This window comes from Myxocyprinus asiaticus, chromosome 21 (genome assembly GCF_019703515.2).
Source record: "Myxocyprinus asiaticus isolate MX2 ecotype Aquarium Trade chromosome 21, UBuf_Myxa_2, whole genome shotgun sequence".
Lineage (NCBI taxonomy): Eukaryota > Metazoa > Chordata > Actinopteri > Cypriniformes > Catostomidae > Myxocyprinus > Myxocyprinus asiaticus.
In genome coordinates this window covers 24,163,495-24,185,040 of record NC_059364.1, presented here as the reverse complement: position 1 = coordinate 24,185,040, position 21,546 = coordinate 24,163,495, and the positions used below count along the sequence as shown (strand labels likewise).

General features: G+C 37.7%; 2 protein-coding genes across 2 annotated transcripts in view; both read left to right on the top strand.

The window, feature by feature from the left end:
• LOC127411817 (SERTA domain-containing protein 2-like) overlaps window positions 1–21,546 on the top strand; it is a 346,503-nt gene that overhangs the window by 198,627 nt on the left and 126,330 nt on the right. The window lies entirely within an intron of this gene.
• Window positions 863–21,343, top strand: rab1ab (RAB1A, member RAS oncogene family b). The gene is made up of 6 exons (XM_051647647.1): window positions 863–1,027; window positions 3,938–4,010; window positions 6,808–6,903; window positions 8,985–9,080; window positions 9,480–9,611; window positions 20,113–21,343. Exons 1-6 carry the CDS (start codon window positions 1,014–1,016, stop codon window positions 20,308–20,310), a joined length of 609 nt encoding a protein of 202 aa, XP_051503607.1. The 5' UTR covers window positions 863–1,013; the 3' UTR covers window positions 20,311–21,343.

Genomic DNA, 21,546 nt, shown 5'->3' with positions numbered 1-21,546 from the left:
CCAAATATTATGTTCTCTTTGCGAAGGACCCACTTTTTGAGAAAAATAGTAAAAATTATTTTATAAATACATGTTGTATGCCAAATTAAATAATTGGCTTTTTTTTTATAAGTGTAATTGTACTAAAGCTAAATTAATTATAACAATGTTATATGCAAAACATGTAATTTTTATTCACGTGACAGTGAATAAAGCACATTATTATAATAATGTAAAACGTTTAAACCCGAAGAGAAAGATTTTTCAATTAAATGTATTCGGGTAGTTCTTTTAACAATACATTTTTGTTTTAAAGCAGCTTTAAAAAAGAGAATAGTGAAGTAGCCTACATTTCTTACACTTAAGAAATGTTTTTTTTCATAATATATTAAATTCTATGCAGGTTTGTTTTTATTTCTTACTGTTTAAAATAATTGCTTTCAATAGAATAAAATAATTGCTAATAATGTCAATCTTTCATAATGAACAGTAATTATGTCGACTTGGACCACAGACCCCGTTGCTGACCTCTGCTTGTCCCCTGCTTTTATTTAATAAATAAAACATCTATCAGTTTGACCCACAGTCTCATTTCTGACACGTAAATTGATCACTCATACTCGAATTAGCCAATGCCACGTTTCACAAATGACGTAATTCCTCACCCCTCTTGATAGGGGGCAGGATTGCGGCAGTCTTCAGCGTGAAGGATTCCCACTGGGAACTCATCGTGAATGTTCTATAAATGGTTGTGGGGATTGTAGTCCATTGTTCAGAAACCTTCCATTCAAACATATTAGATGGCATCTGAATTAAACTACATCTTCCGGAAAGGTTAGCTTACGCAATCTGTTTGAGGAGTTCCTATTTCCTAGTTGAAGAGTCAGACATTTTGGATTTCAACTGACTAGCCTTTGCGGCAGTAGCTAGCTAGTTACTTTTTTATCGGAGGAAAGGTTATTGTTTCTTGTTCATCTTCACGCCGCGGAGTTGTTTTGTTTGAAGAGAAGCGGTTTTACAGTTTCAAGTCCACGATGAATCCAGAATAGTAAGAAAATGAGTTATTACTGTGCTTGTTAGTCGTTATTTAGCTCATAATTTACCTTTAGCTACTTTTTGACAGGCAGCAGCACTGTTGACTAGCTGTGTATAATCTTACTAACAACACATATCGCGCTTCTTACTGTATTTCTCTCAGTTAAAATAGGAAAGTTTTTTGATTTTCAAAACCTCTATTTCCCTAACACATCGCTAGCCATCACTGAATTAATAACAACTCCGTAACTTTTGTAACTAAACGGCTGTTGTTGTATAGCCGAGCTCAGCCGGTCTGTCGTACCGGGTTGAATTGATGCCAGTGTAAGAAGATGGACTTGTAAATTACTGATGAGTAATCGGAGCCAGTCGCGTTCATGTATTTGCTAAAACAGCTTTCAGATAGTTTGAAAGTATAGTTTATAATCTTTCATTCATGTGTTTTCTGAAGTGCTGGACACAGAAATACCACACACACAGTCATATGCTTTTTGGCTCATTACAGGTGTATGATTACTATATACTTTGACACTAAAGTAAAACATAATCAGGGTTTTTTAATATTATGATTGTAAATGAAAGATTGTTTCATGCATTTCTAGCCTGATTTGTGTCATCTCCGTTCCTCCATTTCCTTATTAGTATTAGTTGTTTACTTAGTTTTGTTATCGATGCCATTCCTTGGTTATTCCTGTGTTATATGACAGTGAATTGTGAGGTTTCCCCACTGCTAATTAAATGTCTGAGTGTGTAGATGTCAAGTATGTCTCAAGAAACTGAAATGCCCATCCCTTCCTCTATTGAGAGGTCGTCATGTGTAGGTCACATGCCAAATGACATGCTCCATTACAACTATCACTAGTATAAGTGTGACAGAGTTCATATCAGCTGTTGCATTTATTTTACATGGGCAGAATAGGGGTGAAACATGCTCCTTTTTTAATTCAGAAGCTATAAATGAAAGTAGTTGACACTCCTTAGCAGTTTCCCTTTCAGTTCATCACATGATTTGTATCAACATACCAATACTGTAGTTGTCTAACTCTTATTCTCGGACAAATAGAGAAGTTTCGTGTGCTGAAATGAGCTTTTTAACCCTTAAATGCATGGAAATTTCACCAAACGCACTACATTTCTGGATCTTTAGAGACTCGGCACATATATCTATCACAAATTAATCTTAGAAAATATTATAATAAAATATATTTTGATGTTTTCTTTTCCATATATCAAAGAGATAATGCAACAAATCAGGATAAATCTAGAACAGGATTCATTACTTTCACACTAACATTTCATGAGACGCAGCTGGCTGTCAGAAACATATTGAGCTACACATAACACATAAGATACACAAGTATTTTCTCAGGCACTTATTGAGTCTAAATAGATGCACAGCTTATATAATTTCAGTAGTACACCCAAATGACAATAGTCATATCATACTGTTCATGTGTTACACTTGGTATAGTTTACTTCCATGTTGTTTCTTCATCAAATAGCCATGTAAATTATAAATCAAGTCAATCACTGAAACAACAGCGCCACCTTGGGTAAGAAATAACATGTAATATGTATGTGTACATGCGTATGGGATACTGATAATTCACCATTGTTGCACAGAAAATCAATGTGATATAGTGTTTATTTGTATGACGACTGTACAAATTTCTCTTGTAATAAACAAAGAAATAGAAATGATAGTAAACTTTTATATAGATATTAAATAATCATAAAAAATATAATTTATGGAACTGCACAAAAACAAAACAAAAAACCAGACACTATTAGAAATCTCTGGTCTCTAATGACCCTCTACAATTTGGTAACAAAGCCATTATATTTTTGCAATATTGGCAGTTTTTAAAAAAAATTTTTTTTAATAGACGATTCTTAAGAGAAAGGGTGAGAAATACTAAAGAAAAGTACAAAAAAATAGATTAGGGACAGGGGGTGGAATGAGGTCCCGGGTCACTAAACCCAAGGTATCCATGTTTAAGGGTTAATTATGTGTATTTAGTTATTGTTGTAATATTTGAGTGCCATACTTGTCTGTGAAGAAAATTTCCACAATTTTTATTAATTTTAGTCACTTCACCAATTCAGTTCATGAGAAATCAAAACAGTTTAGCAGTGTGCAGTGTTTAAAGAAAGGGTCTTTACTTAACTTTTTTTTTTTTTTTGGTAGAGAATCCCCACAAAGGAGTGTTTATTGTTAACTGCAGTCGACCTAACAAGGAGAGCATGATTTGAATTCAGTGAAGTGGGCAGGTTGGAAAGGAAACATCCTCTTTGCTGAGTTGTTGACCAGGCTGATCTTCTGATGAAAATTTCTTCCTTTGGGCTTTTCTTACTAGAACACGTTAAATGGGGCCGAAGGATTTAGCACAACAGGCAAAATTCCCCCTCTTTAGAATGCTTAATAAGCTTACTCAAGTTTCCCTACCTCAGAGGTCTTCAGGCACATATAGTATATTTCTGTGTAAAGTAAACAGCTATTTTTCTCTACTCCTGAATGCAAAGGTGGATCCGATGGAACATGGGGACTGATTTACCCCGTGTTCAACTGAGTTACATCAAGCAATGGCCTTACAGTGCTAGGTTTTCAGGGACTGACCCATTTCACATGTTGCAGGGGGGTTTTATTGACCCAATTCCTAACATACATTTTAGAAAATGAACAGTGTGTACTTTACAGTAAAGAAATCAACTGTTGGCTTCATGCTGGACCTTGCTGTAGATGACAAAGAATACCCAATTAGTCAAGCAATAAACTGTTTACATCAATTGTTGCATTTTATACTTGATTATTTTTTTTTTATGAGCATTGCCAAAAATTGTAGAACAAATACTGCCATGCTAGCATGAAAATTAAAGGAGACTGTCTAATGTTTTTCTTTTTCTTGATTTTCTCTTTTTACAGTGACTATTTATTCAAGCTGCTCTTGATTGGTGACTCTGGTGTTGGAAAGTCTTGCCTTCTTCTCAGATTTGCAGTAAGTATACCATTTCCTATATTTTCCCATATGGAGGCATTGCCATAATTTGCCTCTTGCTTCTTTGTATTAGGATTAGGTGGTAGCGATCGCAATGAATTAGGGGTGTAACGGTTCTGGGTAAAAAAAAATGAACTGTACGGTTCTCCACACACGGTTCGGTAAGCATTGGCCCGGGGTTCACCTGAAGTTTAATGACGCATCTGAAGCACAAGTTTTGGCGAAGAAAACAAAGTATCAAATAAACAAGCACAGTTACAATGTCCGCTAATGTACCTGAATACTGCTGTAGACACACTCACACTCCGTTGACCAGGGTCAACTTGATGACATCACAGTTCTGTACGCGTTGGTATGTAGTTGAAAATGGCAAACGGAGAAAACGAGCTGCTGATGGAGAAGCCCCCTCAGTTAATCAAGTCTCCTGTCTGGGAACTTTTTGTTTTTGCAGTCAATTACAACAACGATGGTCAAAGAATGTTTATAAAACGGGCACTGTTTGCAGACATTGCTCAACGTGAGTGTCGTATACTGGTAATTCATTGATACATAATTAATTATTAACGCCAACATCACCCAAGGAAAGATTAGGTTTTAGTGAGCCTGAAATGCACACACTCCCTTCGGTTTTTAAGCAGCCACTCATTGCTAATTCAGACAGACACGAAACCATAACCAAAGCGCTTGGGGTGTTTATTGTTAAGTTGTGCTTCTCCGTTGATGAAGATATGGGATTTCCGTGTGTAATGACACTCGAGCCACGTCACAACATCCCTTCTCGTATCCATTTTATTAGCAAGGTTATTCCTTCAATAGTGATGTAGGCTACAGCTTCCAAGTGTTAAATATACATTGAGCAGAGTCTGAAATGCACTTTAAGTTGATGCATGTAGTGTAATAATGCAGGTATTAAGTTAAAATGTTGATTTAATAATTAGAGAAAATGTTTTTATTTAATTTTTTTAGTTAAGGACCCTAACGAAAATTAACCATGGTTTTACTATAGTAATATTGTAGTAACCATGACTTTATAACCAGGACTGCGGTCACCATGGTTTTCTTAGCAGAAATTATGGTTTTGATACAATTAACCATGAATTACAGTAGGGATGGGCACGAGTACTCGGGTACTCGGACATGGCAGCAATGATCAATCATGAAAACGATGATCGATAGTGATCACGCATGATGTGACTTTTCACTTAATTCGAAATCCAGTGACAATTACCTGACAACTAAACTCACAAAAAAAGAGGGAGCTTATTTTTAATTTTGGGATTGATTACGTTGTGGTTTTGAGGGGTAAATTGATTGTCAAAAACGTCTCATAGCTACCAAACTGATACAACACTGCAATGCTATCGTTACAATAATCAAAAGAGAGTGTAATTAACCGTGTTTTGAACACCTGTCTCTACAAAACGTTTGCTAAACACATTTTATTGTCATTTCATTTAAGAACTTTGACTCGTTAATGGATATTATTTAATAAAAGTAAATGTTTGTCACTGACTGTAAACCTCCCTGCCCTGCGTGAAGTAACGCACCTGCATCTCGACAAAATGGGAGTTGAAGGTTTCTGCATGAATTTCCAAGTTAGATGTCCAATATAAAGTGTCATTCCGTTGCACTTTCCCCAGTTGAAAGGTGGAAATTCAGACTCTCCGAGTTGAATGGAACACTTCATGAATCACAGCAACAACAATACAGAGCATCGCGGCTTTCCTCACAAGAGCGAACATTTGGGGACACACACACACACCAGGCGCGTGTGGCAGTGGACTCAACGCGCTGAAGCAGCGCATATACAGCAGGCGAGTGTTTCAAACAGCTAGACAGAGCCCAGCTAAATGGAACACAATGCAGTGTCTTCAAAACTGAACTTCAACTTCACACGCATATTAAAATCATAATGGTTATGGCGTCTCCTGTTATTTGAAAATAGACGGTTCAGACAGTCACTAAAAAAACTGGTGCGTGCTTACTAAGATTACTACGGTAACCTGAAGGAAGAACAGACAGATGTGCATTGGGCACATTCTTTCAGAGTTGGACGGCGAATCTTCACATAATGATAAAATATGATGCATTATATTTTGAATCTTTTGTACATTTTGTAACATGTTATTTTATAACAGCCTATAATAATGAATAGACGATACAATGGAACAACAAGGCACAATGCAGCAGCCATAGATGTTTGTCAGACATGTTATTATATATACAGTTTCGAACGAGTAATTAGTCTGAGTACTCGAGTAGACAAAATGACTAAAATGCCCATCCCTAAATTACAGTAATACTGTAGTTTCCATATAGCAACCTTGATTTTACTATATAGTAATCATGTTGATTTCGTGGTTACTATCATTTTACTACAAATACCATGGTTAAACTAAGGTTACTCTAGTTAAACCATTATTTTTATTAAGGGCAAACCTGTTGAAGTATTTACGAAATAGAGTATTCTTACATAGGATGTGGCAATGAAAAATGTTTTTCCTGAACATAGCAAATACTTAACTGTACTGAAACCTTGACCTTAAAACGGTGATACAAACCTATCCATGAAAAATTTGAACCGTTACACCCCTACAATGAATCTATATACTACACAGTAGCTGAGTTCATAATGGCATACTACCATACTACTCTTGGCAGAAATAATTAGAAATACTCAGCTAGTGAATCGAATTTAAACATGATAGGCTGATAATACTGTGAGAAGTGTAGGGTGAGATATGAATGATCTTGAGTACTGAAACATGTAATTTAACTACTTATTTTCTTTTATCAGGATGACACATACACAGAAAGCTACATTAGCACTATCGGTGTGGACTTTAAAATAAGAACTATAGAATTAGACAGCAAGACCATAAAACTTCAAATCGTAAGTACCTGTCTCCTGCAAAGATTATTTGTGATGATAAATAATGTACTTGTTGCAGTTTGACAAACAGTAATAGTTTAACCAGTGTCTGTAACGAAATTATTAATTTGACAAATAAATTCAACATTCAACCATGTGAATGGTAGTGCAAAACAAGATCTGTGGAGCTAAGTTCAGAATAGAATACTACTCTTACTATTTCTGCAGTATATAGATAAGGCAGAAATAGTCATATGTAGTATGCTGTTCCAAACTTAGCCATTGCCAAAATTAGTGACCACTTTGTTTTTAATTGGTATCAACAGGGCCTGAAATCCATTTGTAATACCATAACATGTGAAATTCTACAACAATAATTAGTGATTGATAGAATCTATTTTTCCCAATTCTTACCTCTAGTTTTATTCATAAGAAATGATTTTGAATGTATACAGCCTACATTGTAGACGTGATGCAATCATGTACTGTCTTACATTTATGTTGTTGTTCTTGGCAGATACCTTTAAAAATACTTTAACAAGTAGGAAAAGATGTACCCAATGTTTAAGGGTGCTTTCACACTTGGTTTGATTGCTTGGACCAAACCCGAGTTTGTTTCCTCCCCCTCCCGCTGCCCGCGCTGGTATCATATTATTTGGGTCCGAACCATGGTCCGATTACGTCATCAATGAGAGTACAAGCGGCAGCTGTTTACCACTGTAACTAGGTAACAGCTCGAGAAGTCACTGTGTTTAGTGAAGTATTAAAGTTTGTCTTTTTGAATTTACCACGAAAACTTGCCATGCGCTTGTGTTTGTGCAGTTGAATGTGCAATGATGTGATGAATATTAGCATTTGTCTGCCACGAGCCCGCGGATGCATTGCAAGAGATGTGAAGAATGTGAGATGCTCTCTCAAGGTGATTTATTTGGAAACAAGCTGGTATGAGAAATGCATTATACCATAATAATTGCGTTCACGAGCCTGCAAAGACTCGAATGATACGTCATTACAGGCGGTTCACTTCTGCGATTTGATATGATTGCGTTAATATCAGCAGGGAACCATACTGTAGTTCACATGAACCGTGCACCAGACCACCTCCCGAGTTTGGAAAACAGTGTTCACATTATCCAGACAAACCAAACTTTGACATCATTCGACCCTGGGTGTACACCAAAAGTGCGAGTGTGAAAGCACCCTAAGAGTCGTTCTGGTTTGCACACAAAGCATTTAGCTATTTCTGGTACAACGCCATTCTCGTCGAATTAACAGGTTTATAGATCTGTAACATCTTAAATTCAGCAAATATGCGCTTTCTCACTGCGCACGCTTTAACTCAAGCGTTCAAGGAGCTTCCAAAAGCTGCATAAGAGAGGGAGAGAGGGATACGGAAGAGCTGATTTATTTGCGCAGACTCTGGAAACACAGTTTATTACCCAGGGATGTGAACTCATAAGAGATGAAAAAGGTGAAAGTCATAGCAAGTGTTCCAGATGTATCTTTTCAGTTAATTTGTTTTTTCCTATTTAAAGCTTTTTTCAAGTGTTTAAAGCATAAAGTAACCCTTTCAAGTGATTTTAAGTACTTACAAGGTAAATTGTAGAAAATTATACCAAACAATTTGGGCAAATTAGCTTCAGAAAAGGTGACTTTAGCTGAAAGGTGAGTAGTATGCATCCCTGGATACATGAACGATTATTATTGATTTGATTTGTTCATCTGCATCGATTGGTTTACCAATTCTCAGCTACTTGTTAAAGTGAATAAAATAGTGTGGGAATTCCTGTGTTATGAAAGTGGAACATGCGGGAAGGGTTAAAATGGTGCGCAATACCCGCGCCGAATTTCAGGCCCTGATCATTTAAAATGATTGGAAAATCATCTGACAGAAAGCTGGGTAATGCCATGTTTAATTTGAAAACTCACTGTGCCTTCTGGGTGGGGGGGTATTTTTCTGTAAACGAGTACACTCATCTGTTAGTACTTTGCTGATGGTGTTCCCAGTGGGATTTTGCCTTGATAACTGTTAACTACAGATAATTTTTTGTGAGTATATTTGGGTTTGGTTCAGGAGTCATATTATTCTGTCTTCCTTACAGTGGGATACAGCGGGGCAGGAGAGGTTTCGCACAATCACATCCAGCTACTACAGAGGAGCACATGGCATTATTGTAGTCTATGATGTTACAGATCAGGTGAGCTTATCCATATCTTAACCCAGATAAAACATGTACATCTCTGATATGTCTGTTTAAGAGTGTTTCATCTGGAAAGCATCTGCTAAACATCTTAAAAAGAGCATATTTACTTAAATTCTGAATCATAAACATCTCAAAGACATCTGCTGAATGTCTTTTTGACATCCGAGAGGAAACGTCTTATAGACTTATTCCAGATGAGCAAACAGTCTTTCAGATGATAACACACACATCAAATATAGACGTCTAGATGTATGTGTGCTATCAGGGAAGCAAGTCTTCACTTTGTAGACCTCTAGAAATAAGTAAAAAAAAGAAATTATGACAGGGTTTTTACTTCTGCTCTATTGTAGGTTTTTGAATGTTTTTTATTATTATTATATTTTCATCCCCCAGGAGTCCTTCAATAATGTTAAACAGTGGCTACAGGAGATTGACCGCTACGCCAGTGAAAATGTTAACAAGTTATTGGTTGGCAACAAGTGTGACTTAACAACAAAAAAAGTGGTGGATTACACAACGGCAAAGGTAATGTTACTTTACTCGTATAGGAAAAAAACTTTTCCAATATTACTCCAGACTTTAGGAATGTATGGCTCTGGTCCAAAACCTAGTTCGCTGCCTTGTAGTCTACTGCCTATATAGGCAGCTGCCTTCTAAGGTAGCATTTTAATTTAAATGGAACCTAATATGTGACCGATTCGGGCAGCAACTCCATACATCATATAAATATCACTCTTTACACAATGCGCACAGGAGACTTGACTTACAATTGGCTTCAGTAGGTGTTAATTAATTTGGTGTTGGCATATTGCAAAGCTTATGAAGTGATATTGTTATCAGTATAAAAATACATAGGACGTGCACATATTGGGTTAAATTGATTCAGGGGCGTAGCAATCATTTCAGAAGTGAGGGGGTGAGAATGTCAAGTGTAATACTAATTGACGAGGTTTATTTTCTCATATGTCTACTTGCTCTTAATTGGACTAATAGGTTATTTATGCAGTAAAACAAAAAGAAAAAAGCTAGATATGCATATGTTCTGTACTGTATATAGCACATTGTACTGTAATTGTACTCAATCATTTATATATTGCAAATTGTATTGCTTGGTGTATTATATTATATTGTATTTACATAGCACACAGTAATGGATACTTGCACATTCACATACTATTCTGTTCTATACTATTCTATTGTATTCTATTCTATTCTACAGTCCACTGTTGGGGAAAGCAATAAAAAAGTCACTGCGACAACACTATTGCTAAAAGACCATGTAATTGAACTAATTACTGTAATTATTTCTTCTTTGAGAGATTGTCTACACCCGCTGTCGAATAGGTCACTCCAGAATGACACAAGTTTTTAATATTAGATTCACCAACATGTACCTTCTGCCAGAATCCATTATCCCTGAAACATGTTTTATTAGACTGTACTGGTCTTAACCCCGTGAGAAACCTTTTTTATTCAGTCAGCACTCTGGAAGAAATTTTTAACAAAGTCAAACCGAACGTAATTTTAGAGTTTTTAGGAAAAATAGATTTGAAAAACCTTTTATCAAATTCCTTACACATTTCTCGCCATGGAAATAGCCATAGAAGCTGGCATGGCGTTAAAAACAAACAAACAAACAAACAAACATTTCTTCTTTGAGTTACTTCAGCGTGTTTAAAACAACTTTCTGTCCTTTAGCGCCACCAGTTGTGCTGGTTTGGGTAACTGTGGCGACTCCTGACACAGGATCCAAAGCTCATATTTTATTGGTAAGGGCATTTCATTGCGGGCGAAGGGGGAAAAAAAATCAACACACTCGTGTAAAAAAAAAAAAAAAAACTCACTTTGTCGGCATGTGAATGTTCACTCCAGGTGTGAACGGCTTCTCGTGGCATTCAAAAATCATTGTTTCTATCCAAAATGTTAATTGCTGTGAAAATTTGCATTTGGTGTGCAAAGGCCTTAAGGGTTTGACACGTGATCGATTAGGTTGTCATGTAGGACTGCAGCTAACGATTATTAGAATGATTATTCGGCGATTATTACAATTAATCATTAGCTCTTAACCAATTATTCAGCCTGTGCCCCGACTTAAAAGTTGTGTTAAACGTGCTTACTAACAATAAAGAGGACAAAATCATCTTGTAAAATTCGTCTAAATGACATTCACTGAATTAAAAGGGGAAAAAAATACTTTTTAAGTTTAATTCAATAAAGAAATTCCCTGCAAAAAATGCAATTGTTTTTTTTTTTGTTTTTTTTTTTAACAATTTTTATTGATTCCATTCAACAAATTAAATAAACATCACAGAAAATGTGGAATCAAATTATGTACAATTAAACCCTTCCCCCCGAACACCCCCACCCGACACAAACACACCCCAGTGGTCATAAATATTTGGAAACAACAACAAAAAAACCCCCACAAAACACGCACGCACACAAAAAAATAAAAAAATAAATAAAAAGCATTTCAAAAAACAATCAAATTGCACACACATATTTAAAACTAGAGATCCCTCTCCACTACCACTCCCCGAAAGCCTTCCAAAAAGGCCAAATATCTCCCCCATTTCCTATCAAATAACCCCTGATTTCCCAGCCCTCTATACATCCCTTCCTCAAAGGCCGCCACTCTCCCCATCTCCGAGCACCACTCATGAAATGAGGGTACTCCAACCGACCTCCAACCCCTTAAAATAACCTGTTTGGCGATCATGACGCTCGTTAGGACCCAACTCTTTATGTGCTGATTCTCAACGTCGATGACCACCCCATCGCCCAAAATACAGAGTCTGGGGCAAAGTGAAAGCCGAGTGCCCAATACATCACATATAAGACTCTGAACTTTCAACCAGAACTCCTGGACCTCAACACCCCCCCAAAAGACATGAGTTATGTCTCCAACCTCTGATTGACATCGCCAGCAGGTGGGTGTGTCTTTAAGACCAAGCCTATACAATCTGGAGGGGGTCCAATAAAATCAATGTAAAATCTTAAATTGCATAAGGCGAACCGTTGCATCTCTAGATGCAGACTTGACATTTTTTTAGGATCCTAGCCCACACCCCCTCCTCCAATGTCAAGTTTAGATCTTTCTCCCATAATTGTTTGAAAGAATTCAAAGTTCCGTCCCCCAGACTCTGAGTTAGCAGGGAGTAATACACTGATGCCTCATGACCCTTCCCAAAAGCAGCAATTACCACTCCCAGTGTATCTGCCGCACTGGGGGGGTGTGTGCCACTCCCAAAAACAGTGCAGAGTAGGTGGCACTGCTGTAAATACTTATAAAACTGAGATCTGGGAATGCCAAAATGTTGAACCAAATTTTCAAAAGGTCTCAGTACTCCACTCTCATATAGGTCACCAAGTGTATTAACCCCCCTCACAATCCAATCTGACAAACAAAAAGGGGACTTATTAATACATAGTTTAGGGTTCAGCCATATGCTCGAGGCTACATTTAAATAAATATCAGAATTAAACACTCTTTTGTCCATATCGAGTGCAAATGCAAAATAACGGGGTGCGATTTAATCTCTCCGGCTAGTTTAATCGAAAGGCTTTGCAGTGGCAAGATAGGGGCAAGAACTTCCTTTTCAATACAAAACCAGGGAGGGGCTCTCTCAGGTGGAAGCGACCAGTGAGCCAAATGTCTAAGACAGAATGCATAATAATAAAACAAAATCTTGGGTAGGCCTAACCCACCTTTGTCAATCGGCCTATGTAATTTATTGAAATTTAACCTGGGACGCTTACCATTCCAAATGAAGGACTTCGCTATGCTATCAAATTGCTTGAAATAAGAGAGGGGGACATCTACAGGGAGAGACTGTAGCAGGTAGTTAAATTTTGGAATACAATTCATTTTAATAACATTAACCTTCCCAATCATTGATGAGTGTAATGAAGCCCACCTGTCCACATCATTCAAAAACCTTTTTATTAAGGGATCAAAATTAACTCTGACTAAATCAGACAAATTTGCTGGGAATAAAATTCCCAAATACTTAATTCCCTGTTTGGGCCACTGGAAGGCACCTGGCTGGAAGGCCGTACTGGACAGTACGCTGTCAAATCCAAAGCTTCGGATTTAGACCAACTGACTTTGTATCCTGCGAACTTGGAAAAGGAGTTAATAATTCTGTGGAGGCAAGGCATAGATCTAGTAGGGTCAGAGACGAATAATAAAATATCATCTGCGTAAAGCAGAAGTTTATGCGCCACACCTCCCGCTATCACCCCTGGAAAATCATCCTCCTTTCTTATTGAGGCTGCTAATGGTTCCAGGGCAAGACAGAACAATAATGGGGAAAGAGGGCAACCCTGCCGGGTGCCCCTATCCAGAGTAAAATAATCTGAAATTAATCAGTTTGTTTGTACCGCTGCTACAGGGTGTCTATAAAGTAACTTAATCCAACCAATAAATGTACTCCCGAACCCGTACATTTCCAAAATCTTAAAAAGTTAATCCCATTCTACCATATCAAACGCCTTTTGAGATGGCAGAGACCGGAGATCGATCATTCGCTACTGACCACATGAATATTATCAGAAGAGCTACGGCCTCGAATAAACCCCACCTGATCTATATTTATAAGTGATGTCATAACTTTACTTAATCGATTAGCCAGAATTTTGGACAACATTTTTACATCTAACTGGATCAGGGAAATTGGGCAGTAACTTTTACACTCACTTGGATCTTTGTCCTTTTTAAGAATCAGACTGATCCGGGCTTGCGTCATGGTTGGAGGAAGCTTTCCATTCTTTAATGTTTCCGTATAAACTTCTAACAAAAGTGGAGCCAGTTCTGTAGCATAAGATATGAAAAACTCAGAGGAAAAGCCGTCAGGCCCCGGAGCCTTGCCTGAAGGCAAGGCCTTAATTACCTCATCAAGCTCCTCCAAGGTTATCTCAGAATCAAGAGAATTTTTTTGCTCAGTCGTCAGTTTAGGAAGATCAAATGGTTCCACAATGTTCCTAATATCTTCATCAGTAGATGAAGACGTGGAACTATAGAGATCAAAGTATTAAAATCAATGGCCGAGGTAAATATTTCACCACCCGCAGATTGCACCGAGGGAATGGTAGAAAAAGACTCTCTCTGCTTTATATATCTAGCCAAAAGTTTTCCTGCTTTGTCCTCCAACTCAAAGTATGACTGTCTTGCCCTGAATAACCAAAACTCCACCTTCTGTGACAAAATAGTATTATATCTATATTTCAATCGGGTCAATTCTCTGAGGCCATCAGATGACATACGGCGCTTCAGCTCTGCCTCGGCACTTTTAATATTTCCTTCTAATTCCACAAGTTCTTGTGCTTTGGATTTTTTGGTGAATGAGGCATACTGTATGATCCGTCCCCTAAGAACTGCCTTAAGTGCCTCCCAAGCCATGCCCACAGAGGATACTGAGGACCAGTTGGTCTCCATATAAACATTGATTTCAGTCTTTAACATTTGTTGGAAATCAAGATTTTGCAAAAGGGACACATTAAGGCGCCAACTATATGATTTCTTTTTCTCTGTATATGGCAACACCTCTAAACTCACCAGAGCATGATCTGAGACTAAGATATTTTCAATTGAGCAATCAACAACAGATGAAATTAGGGATTTGGATATATATATAAAAAAAATCTGTTCTAGAATAAATCTTATGGACTGATGAAAGAAATGTATAGTCCCTACCAGATGGGTTCAAAAGTCTCCAAATATCAGTAAGACCAAGATTTTTACACATCCTGTGAAGCGTCAATGTTGCTCTAGGGGGTTTACACACTTTTGCTTCAACTATGATCAAGGACTGAGTCCATCAAAAGATTAAAGTCTCCTCCCAATATTATATCATGAGGGGTGCCAGCGGTTTGCAGCATCCCTTCAAGATCTATAAAAAAAGCCCTGATCGTTAGGTGCGTAAATATTAGTCAAAATCAACCTTTGCCCTTGAATTTCAGCTAAAACAATAATGACTCTTCCTAATGTATCTTTACTCTGTTTGAGACATTTGAATTGTAGATGTTTATTAATCAGTATAATGACTCCCTTGCTCTTACTTGAGCCAGCACTAAAAAAAACATGTCCACCCCATATCTTCCCAAATTTTTCAGCTTCCTGTGGGGAGAGATGTGTTTCTTGAAGAAACACTATATCATATTTCTTACATTTAAGAAAAGTATGGGGTGCCCTAACCCCAAAAGTATGGGGTTCCACTTTTTATGGGGTGCCCTAACCCATTTACATTCCATGTGGAGAGAGATAGTACACTCATATTAACATTTGACATTTTGATATAGTAAAAAAAATAAATTGTGTGTCAAAAACAAAATTATACAGACCACATTCCCCATTAGTGAAACAATCAAACCCGGAACTTCCCCCTGAACAAAACAAACAGAAAAAAGAAAAATGTGCGCATTAACCCCGCGCACGAAAGCACCAACCGGCGACAATCCCTCTAAACTCAAAAGGTCCATGAACGCCGCCCATGAGCCCCCATGACAACTTTGCCATCGGATTGCTCAATTTTGCCTCACAAATTTGTGAGGCAAAATTACATAACAGAAAATACTTTGTAAAATAAACCCCAGCCAATAGGAAGAATGAACACAAAGAACGTGTAGATTCATTCACAGAACTGTCTCAAAGGTGTGATCTTCCACAAAACAAATTCCAGCTGATATAAAACCGTTCAGATTCCTCAGACAGACAAACGAATGTTCAGTGAGCCGGCTGTTATGAGTTCAGCGGATGACGTAATCATTCCAATGTCCCGTAAAAATACTCAACAAAACAAACTCCAGCCAGCAGGAGGAATAAGCACGAAGAATGAACAGATTAATCCACAGCTGTTCCAAGGAGTGTTATTCAATAGAACAAGCTCCAGCCGCTAGGCGGAACCAATACAAAAAGAAAAAAACCGGCATCCCGGTTCCCCTGATAGTCGAGTCAGTTCACTCGGAGGACGCATAAAAGTATATACCATGACTTACACAATCCGTCAACTTTATAAAAGACATCCTTTGTGTGAGCATGTAGATATATTGCGGTCATCCGTAGTGTCCACTCTCAAACTGGCCGGGAACTACAATGCAAAAGTAATCTTTCGTTAATGCAAAAGTTTCTTTAAGGAAAAGTGTTATTCACAAAACAAACTCCAGCCGCTTGGCGGAGCCAACGCAAAAAGAAAAAAGAAACCAAAATGATGCCCAGCTTCCTCAAAAGCCAGAGTAAGTACAGCGAGTCAACCCACTCACATGAGAAACACCCAATGGTTTACTCACCCATTGATTCAATAAAAGACATTGCCCGATTGGGACATGTAAATACTTTGCGACCGTCCTTTGTTTTTATTCTCAGTTTGGCCAGAAACATCAGAGCAAAAGTGATCTTTCGCTGTTGTAAGAGTTTCTTACATTCCTTGAACCGATCGCGTTTCTCTGTTGTCGAACTCGCAAAGTCCGGGAACAAGAAAATATTATGGTACTTCCAAGAAAGTTTCCCTTTGCTCCTCGCCTGGCGCGATCGGGGCCTATCTCGCTTATTTCTATAAGAATAGAAATAACCTTCCTTCTTTTCGTGGGGTGCCCCAACCCATTCACATTCCACATGGAGAGAGACAATCCACTCATATTTACATTTGACATTTTGACATATAAGAAAAAATAGATTGTGTGTCAAAAACAAGATTATAAAGACCACATTCCAACATTAGTGCATCCATCAAACCCCGGACATCCTCCAAAAACAAACAAGCAGAAAAAAGAAAAACATGCGCATTAACCCCGTGCACGACAGCGCCAATTGGTGTCCATCCCTTCAAACTCAAACAGTCCATACATGCCTACGAGAACACCCGTGACAACTTTGCCATCAGATTACTCAAGTCTGGTGTTTCTATACAAATTTTGTGAGACAGAATTACACAACAAAAGATAATCTATAAAACAAACTCCAGCCAATAGGTGGAATAAACACAGAGCATGTAGATTCACCCATAAAACTGTCCTGAAGGTGTGTTACTCTACAAAATAAACTCCAGCTGCTAGTCATAACCAGCACAAAAAAAAAAAAAACGCTCAGTTTCCTCGAACATTCAAGTGAATGTTCAGTGAGCTGGTCCACTTGGCTGCAACGTGAGTACCACAAGATAACTTACTCACTCCATTGACTTTATGAAGGACATCACTTGCTGTGGGCATGTGAATGTTTTACAGCCTTCCTTAGCATCTATTCTCAATTTGGCCAGAAATATCAGTGCAAAAGCACCTTCCGTTGATGTAAAAGTTTCTTGCATTCCTTGAATCGATCACGTTTCTCTCTTGTCGAATTCGCAAAGTCTGGGAACAAGAAAATGCTGTGGTTTTTCCAAGAAAATCTTCCTTTACTCGCGTAACACGAGATCTTTATCGGATGATCTCAGAAATCTGGCCAGGATTGATCGGGGCCTATCTCCCTCAGCAAATCTGTGAGCTGGGACTCTCTGAGCTCGCTCGATTTCCAGTTTATGGCCTGTTATGTCGAGCAGACTTGGAGAAAGCTCGTCTAGGAATTTCACCATATCTCTGCCCTCCTCATGCTCAGGAATTCCAACAATTCGAATGTTATTCCTGCGGCTTCTGTTCTCAAGATCTTTAAGCTTTTCAAGGAGATGTTCCAAATCAACTTTGGTCGCGGGCGGATTAGCGGTTAATTCCCTCTCCGAAGACTCCAGACAGTCAATTCGTCTCTCAACATCAGTCACTCTTGTAACTAACTCAGTGGAATTTTATTTCCATCGCCGTAATCGATCGACGTATTATAGCGAGATCCTCCAAGTCAGCAAGAACCTTCGTCAACATCACCGACATGCTAGACAACTGACGCTGGATCACCTCTCCCGCCACGCCATCCAAATCGAGTCCCCGGTCTGTAGGCCTGTCGGGGTTTTCATCCTGAACATGTAAGTGTCTTTTAATGTCTCCAGAGCCCGAGGATTTTGACTTCTTTGTCATGTTTTGCCTCAAAGAGCAAATGTGTAACTGGGTGTATCAAATTTCACCAGATTATAACATGAAAATAATTAAAAATTTAGCAAAGTGCGCAGAGCTCGTCGCTTACACGTCTACTTCTTGCATGGCTTCACGTGACCCGCATGGCCAAAAATCCTACTGTTATCAAGTGTTCTGGTCTTGTTTTTCATTTAAAATTGTCTAAAAATCCTTAAAACAAAATACATTTACTTGAGAAGCAACATGGAAAATATTTAAGAGAAAGTATCTTATATATATATATGTAAGTGTATTTTGTATATAGTGCATTTTTTCACAAGGTTATACTTCTGCGAGTGCAGTAAAGACAAAATATACTTATATTCAAGATCTATTCTCTAAAAGCAAGTCTAAATATCTTTTATGTTGCTTCTCAGGTGAATGCATCTTTTTTGTTTTTTTAAGGATTTTTAGATATTTTTAAATATTTGTATTTTTAATATTATATTAAACATTCTCAGATAACAATTTTTTCTTCTGCAGTATAGCTGCTAAAGTAAATGTACGTTGTTTTAAAGGAGTTTTAGATATTTATATTGGAAACAAGCCAAAATCAAAACAAATAAAAAACATATTTTATTGCAGTGTATAATGAGGCGAAGACTACCCTCTCTTTTTTTCACAAAAAACAAACTCTCTCTTATTCATAAAGCTGCATATTGCCAATTTTCTTAACAATAAGAAATGCACAGTGACATATATTATGATTCACTAAGTTGCGAGCCATCACGTTATAATCTATCTGCATTAAGTGTGAGTGCTCGAGGGATGAGCGTCCCCGCAACAGAGTGTACATCAGCCGGATGCAGTTTTAATCTCTCCAAATTAGATCGGGACATTCACGCAACTCATAGAAGAGGCACTGACCGCACAGAGAAATGCCAGTTTCGGAGTTTGTAGTTATTTACATGCTCTGCTTTCATATTATTTTAACTTTAATAAAGCTATAATGCATTAAATATAACTGCTTTAAAGATGCACCGCCGGGGTGTTTCCTTTAAAGAGCTCTGGCTCCGCTTATTCCACAACGAGAGTGCTTCTGTATTTACTTATTTTGTATTTTTGCATTATAATTCCCTCATTCTTTGCGATCTACATCACCTGAAGCTGTTTGGAAAGTTTAGAGTGCATCTGGACTGTGAGCTGTGTAATTCTTCCTCTCCTTCCTCATCATTAGAGTTTAATGTGAACTCATGTTACGTTAAATGAGATCAAACGACTATTCGACAACTAAAATTTTTGTCAACAATTTTTTTTATTATCGACGTTGTCGATAACGTCAACTAATCGTTTCAGCCCTATTGTCATGGAAATGCAACTAAGTGACAATCACATACAGACTATATCATCTCTTTAAAGATAGGACCAGTGAATTTTAAATCTGGATTAAGACATAATTATTTGCCCGATTAAAAACATAACATGAACACGTTTGCCCAATGCTGGACACGTCCCCCGTATTTTACATCCATTATAGAATAGAGTTCTATGATTTCCTTCTCTGCAAAGGGTTATAACCCTTTGCAAAGCATTGCCTTTGGAGTGTGCTTATGATGGCTGCATCATAAAGACTCCGATACACTCACAGCTAAGTAGTTCTTCGCTCAGAGCTAGAAAGAAGGTTGAAAGAGTCAAGCAAAAGTATATATGGATCATGTTGACTGATCTTGACTGAGCGAAGAACTAAAACGGAAATAGTTGTCGACGTCAAAGTAGGTGGAGCACCGGGTCACAACCACCAATGGCAGCAAGAACGTTTTAATGAAAATTGGCACTGGCAAGCTGTTTCAAACCACAACAACAGATTCACAAACACCTTCTTTTTGGCCAGATTTTGATTCGTTTGTTCTTTTGATTTAGCTAGAAGTATATTGGGGGTCTTATCATGCTGCCTATGTAGGCAGCCCACTAGGTTTTGTAACAGAGCATTTAAGAATTGAAGACTTGCAATTTTTTTAATGAATGAAAAACCTCTTGGTATATCTCCCTGCAGGAATTTGCTGATTCCCTTGGCATTCCTTTCTTGGAAACTAGCGCTAAGAACGCCACCAATGTGGAGCAGGCCTTCATGACTATGGCTGCTGAGATCAAGAAGAGAATGGGCCCTGGAGCCACAGCTGGAGGTTCTGAAAAGTCTAACGTGAAGATCCAGAGCACTCCAGTGAAGCCTGCATCTGGGGGCTGCTGCTGAGGCCCCGTTTCCTCCAGCCTTGCTTACCTCGGTCCCTGGATCTTGGAGCGAGCCCTGCAATATGAGAAAGAGAGAGGAATAGATCATTTGCTATGGAGCAATGAGTGAATGTGGAAAATAGAAAGAATAAAAGAGTGTGAAAACAGGCAACAATTTAAGTTACCCAAGTTGTACTGTATGTAGCCGCACTACCAAAAAACATTCAAAAATCTGCTGCCCCCTTCCCTTGCTTTTAACAAAAAGAGAAAAAAAAAGAAAAACACTGATAAGAAGTCAGAGATTTGGTAACGGTCACCCCCTATCACCCCTGCCTGTCAGGGGCTGCTTTTATCCAACCTCACCCTAAGAAAGGATGGATTTCATTTTCACTCAATGATTTTAAATCCTCTGTGTGCAGGTTTCTAAGAATAATGTGTATTTCTCTCACTGCATTCCTACTGCAGGGCTGGTCTGTGGTCAAAATTCATTGGAACTTTTTCTGTCCTTTTCTTTCTTAACAACTTGATTATTTTACTGTTTATATTTGCATGTGTAGGTTTCTATCCCGTGAATTATGTTTTGCCAGTTTGTTCTGACCAACTGGACAACAGTGATATACAGCCCAACATCAGTTTAGGAAGATATAATTTATGTATGTATACAATATGTATGTATATATGAAAGAACTGAATTTACAGCTCTTTAGAGTTAAACATTGATTTATGTAGTTTTACCGTCTTTCGCATTTAATTTTTGGCCGCAGACTCTTGTCGTTTTGTTGCGCAGTGTGTAACTGTTAACAAAAATATAAATATTGTATGACCATATTTTACAATATCATTGTCTGCAATTCTTGGTGGGATATGTAAAAACCCTGTATGTTTTATTTATTCAACATTTATATGCAAATATATTGTTCCAATAATATCTCAATATTGGCCATTACCTGCGGAATACACTGAAATAGACAATTTCACAATCACATATGTGACTCAAATGTTCTCTTTTTCATAATAAAGGCAAATTAATTCATTTTTGAATGAACTTAAAAACATTTCATGTCTAGTTTTTCATTTCATGGCTGGCTGATACTGTGATTAGAGTTTTAGATACTTCACTAGACCCAGAGTCAGCATTCAATGTATACATAATTATCTTAAGATTAAAAGGCTGTTAATAAATCAGGTACAGAAATCATCTTCCGTCTAGAATAAATGCATGAATTTATGCAAAATAAATCAATTACATTTTTGAAGA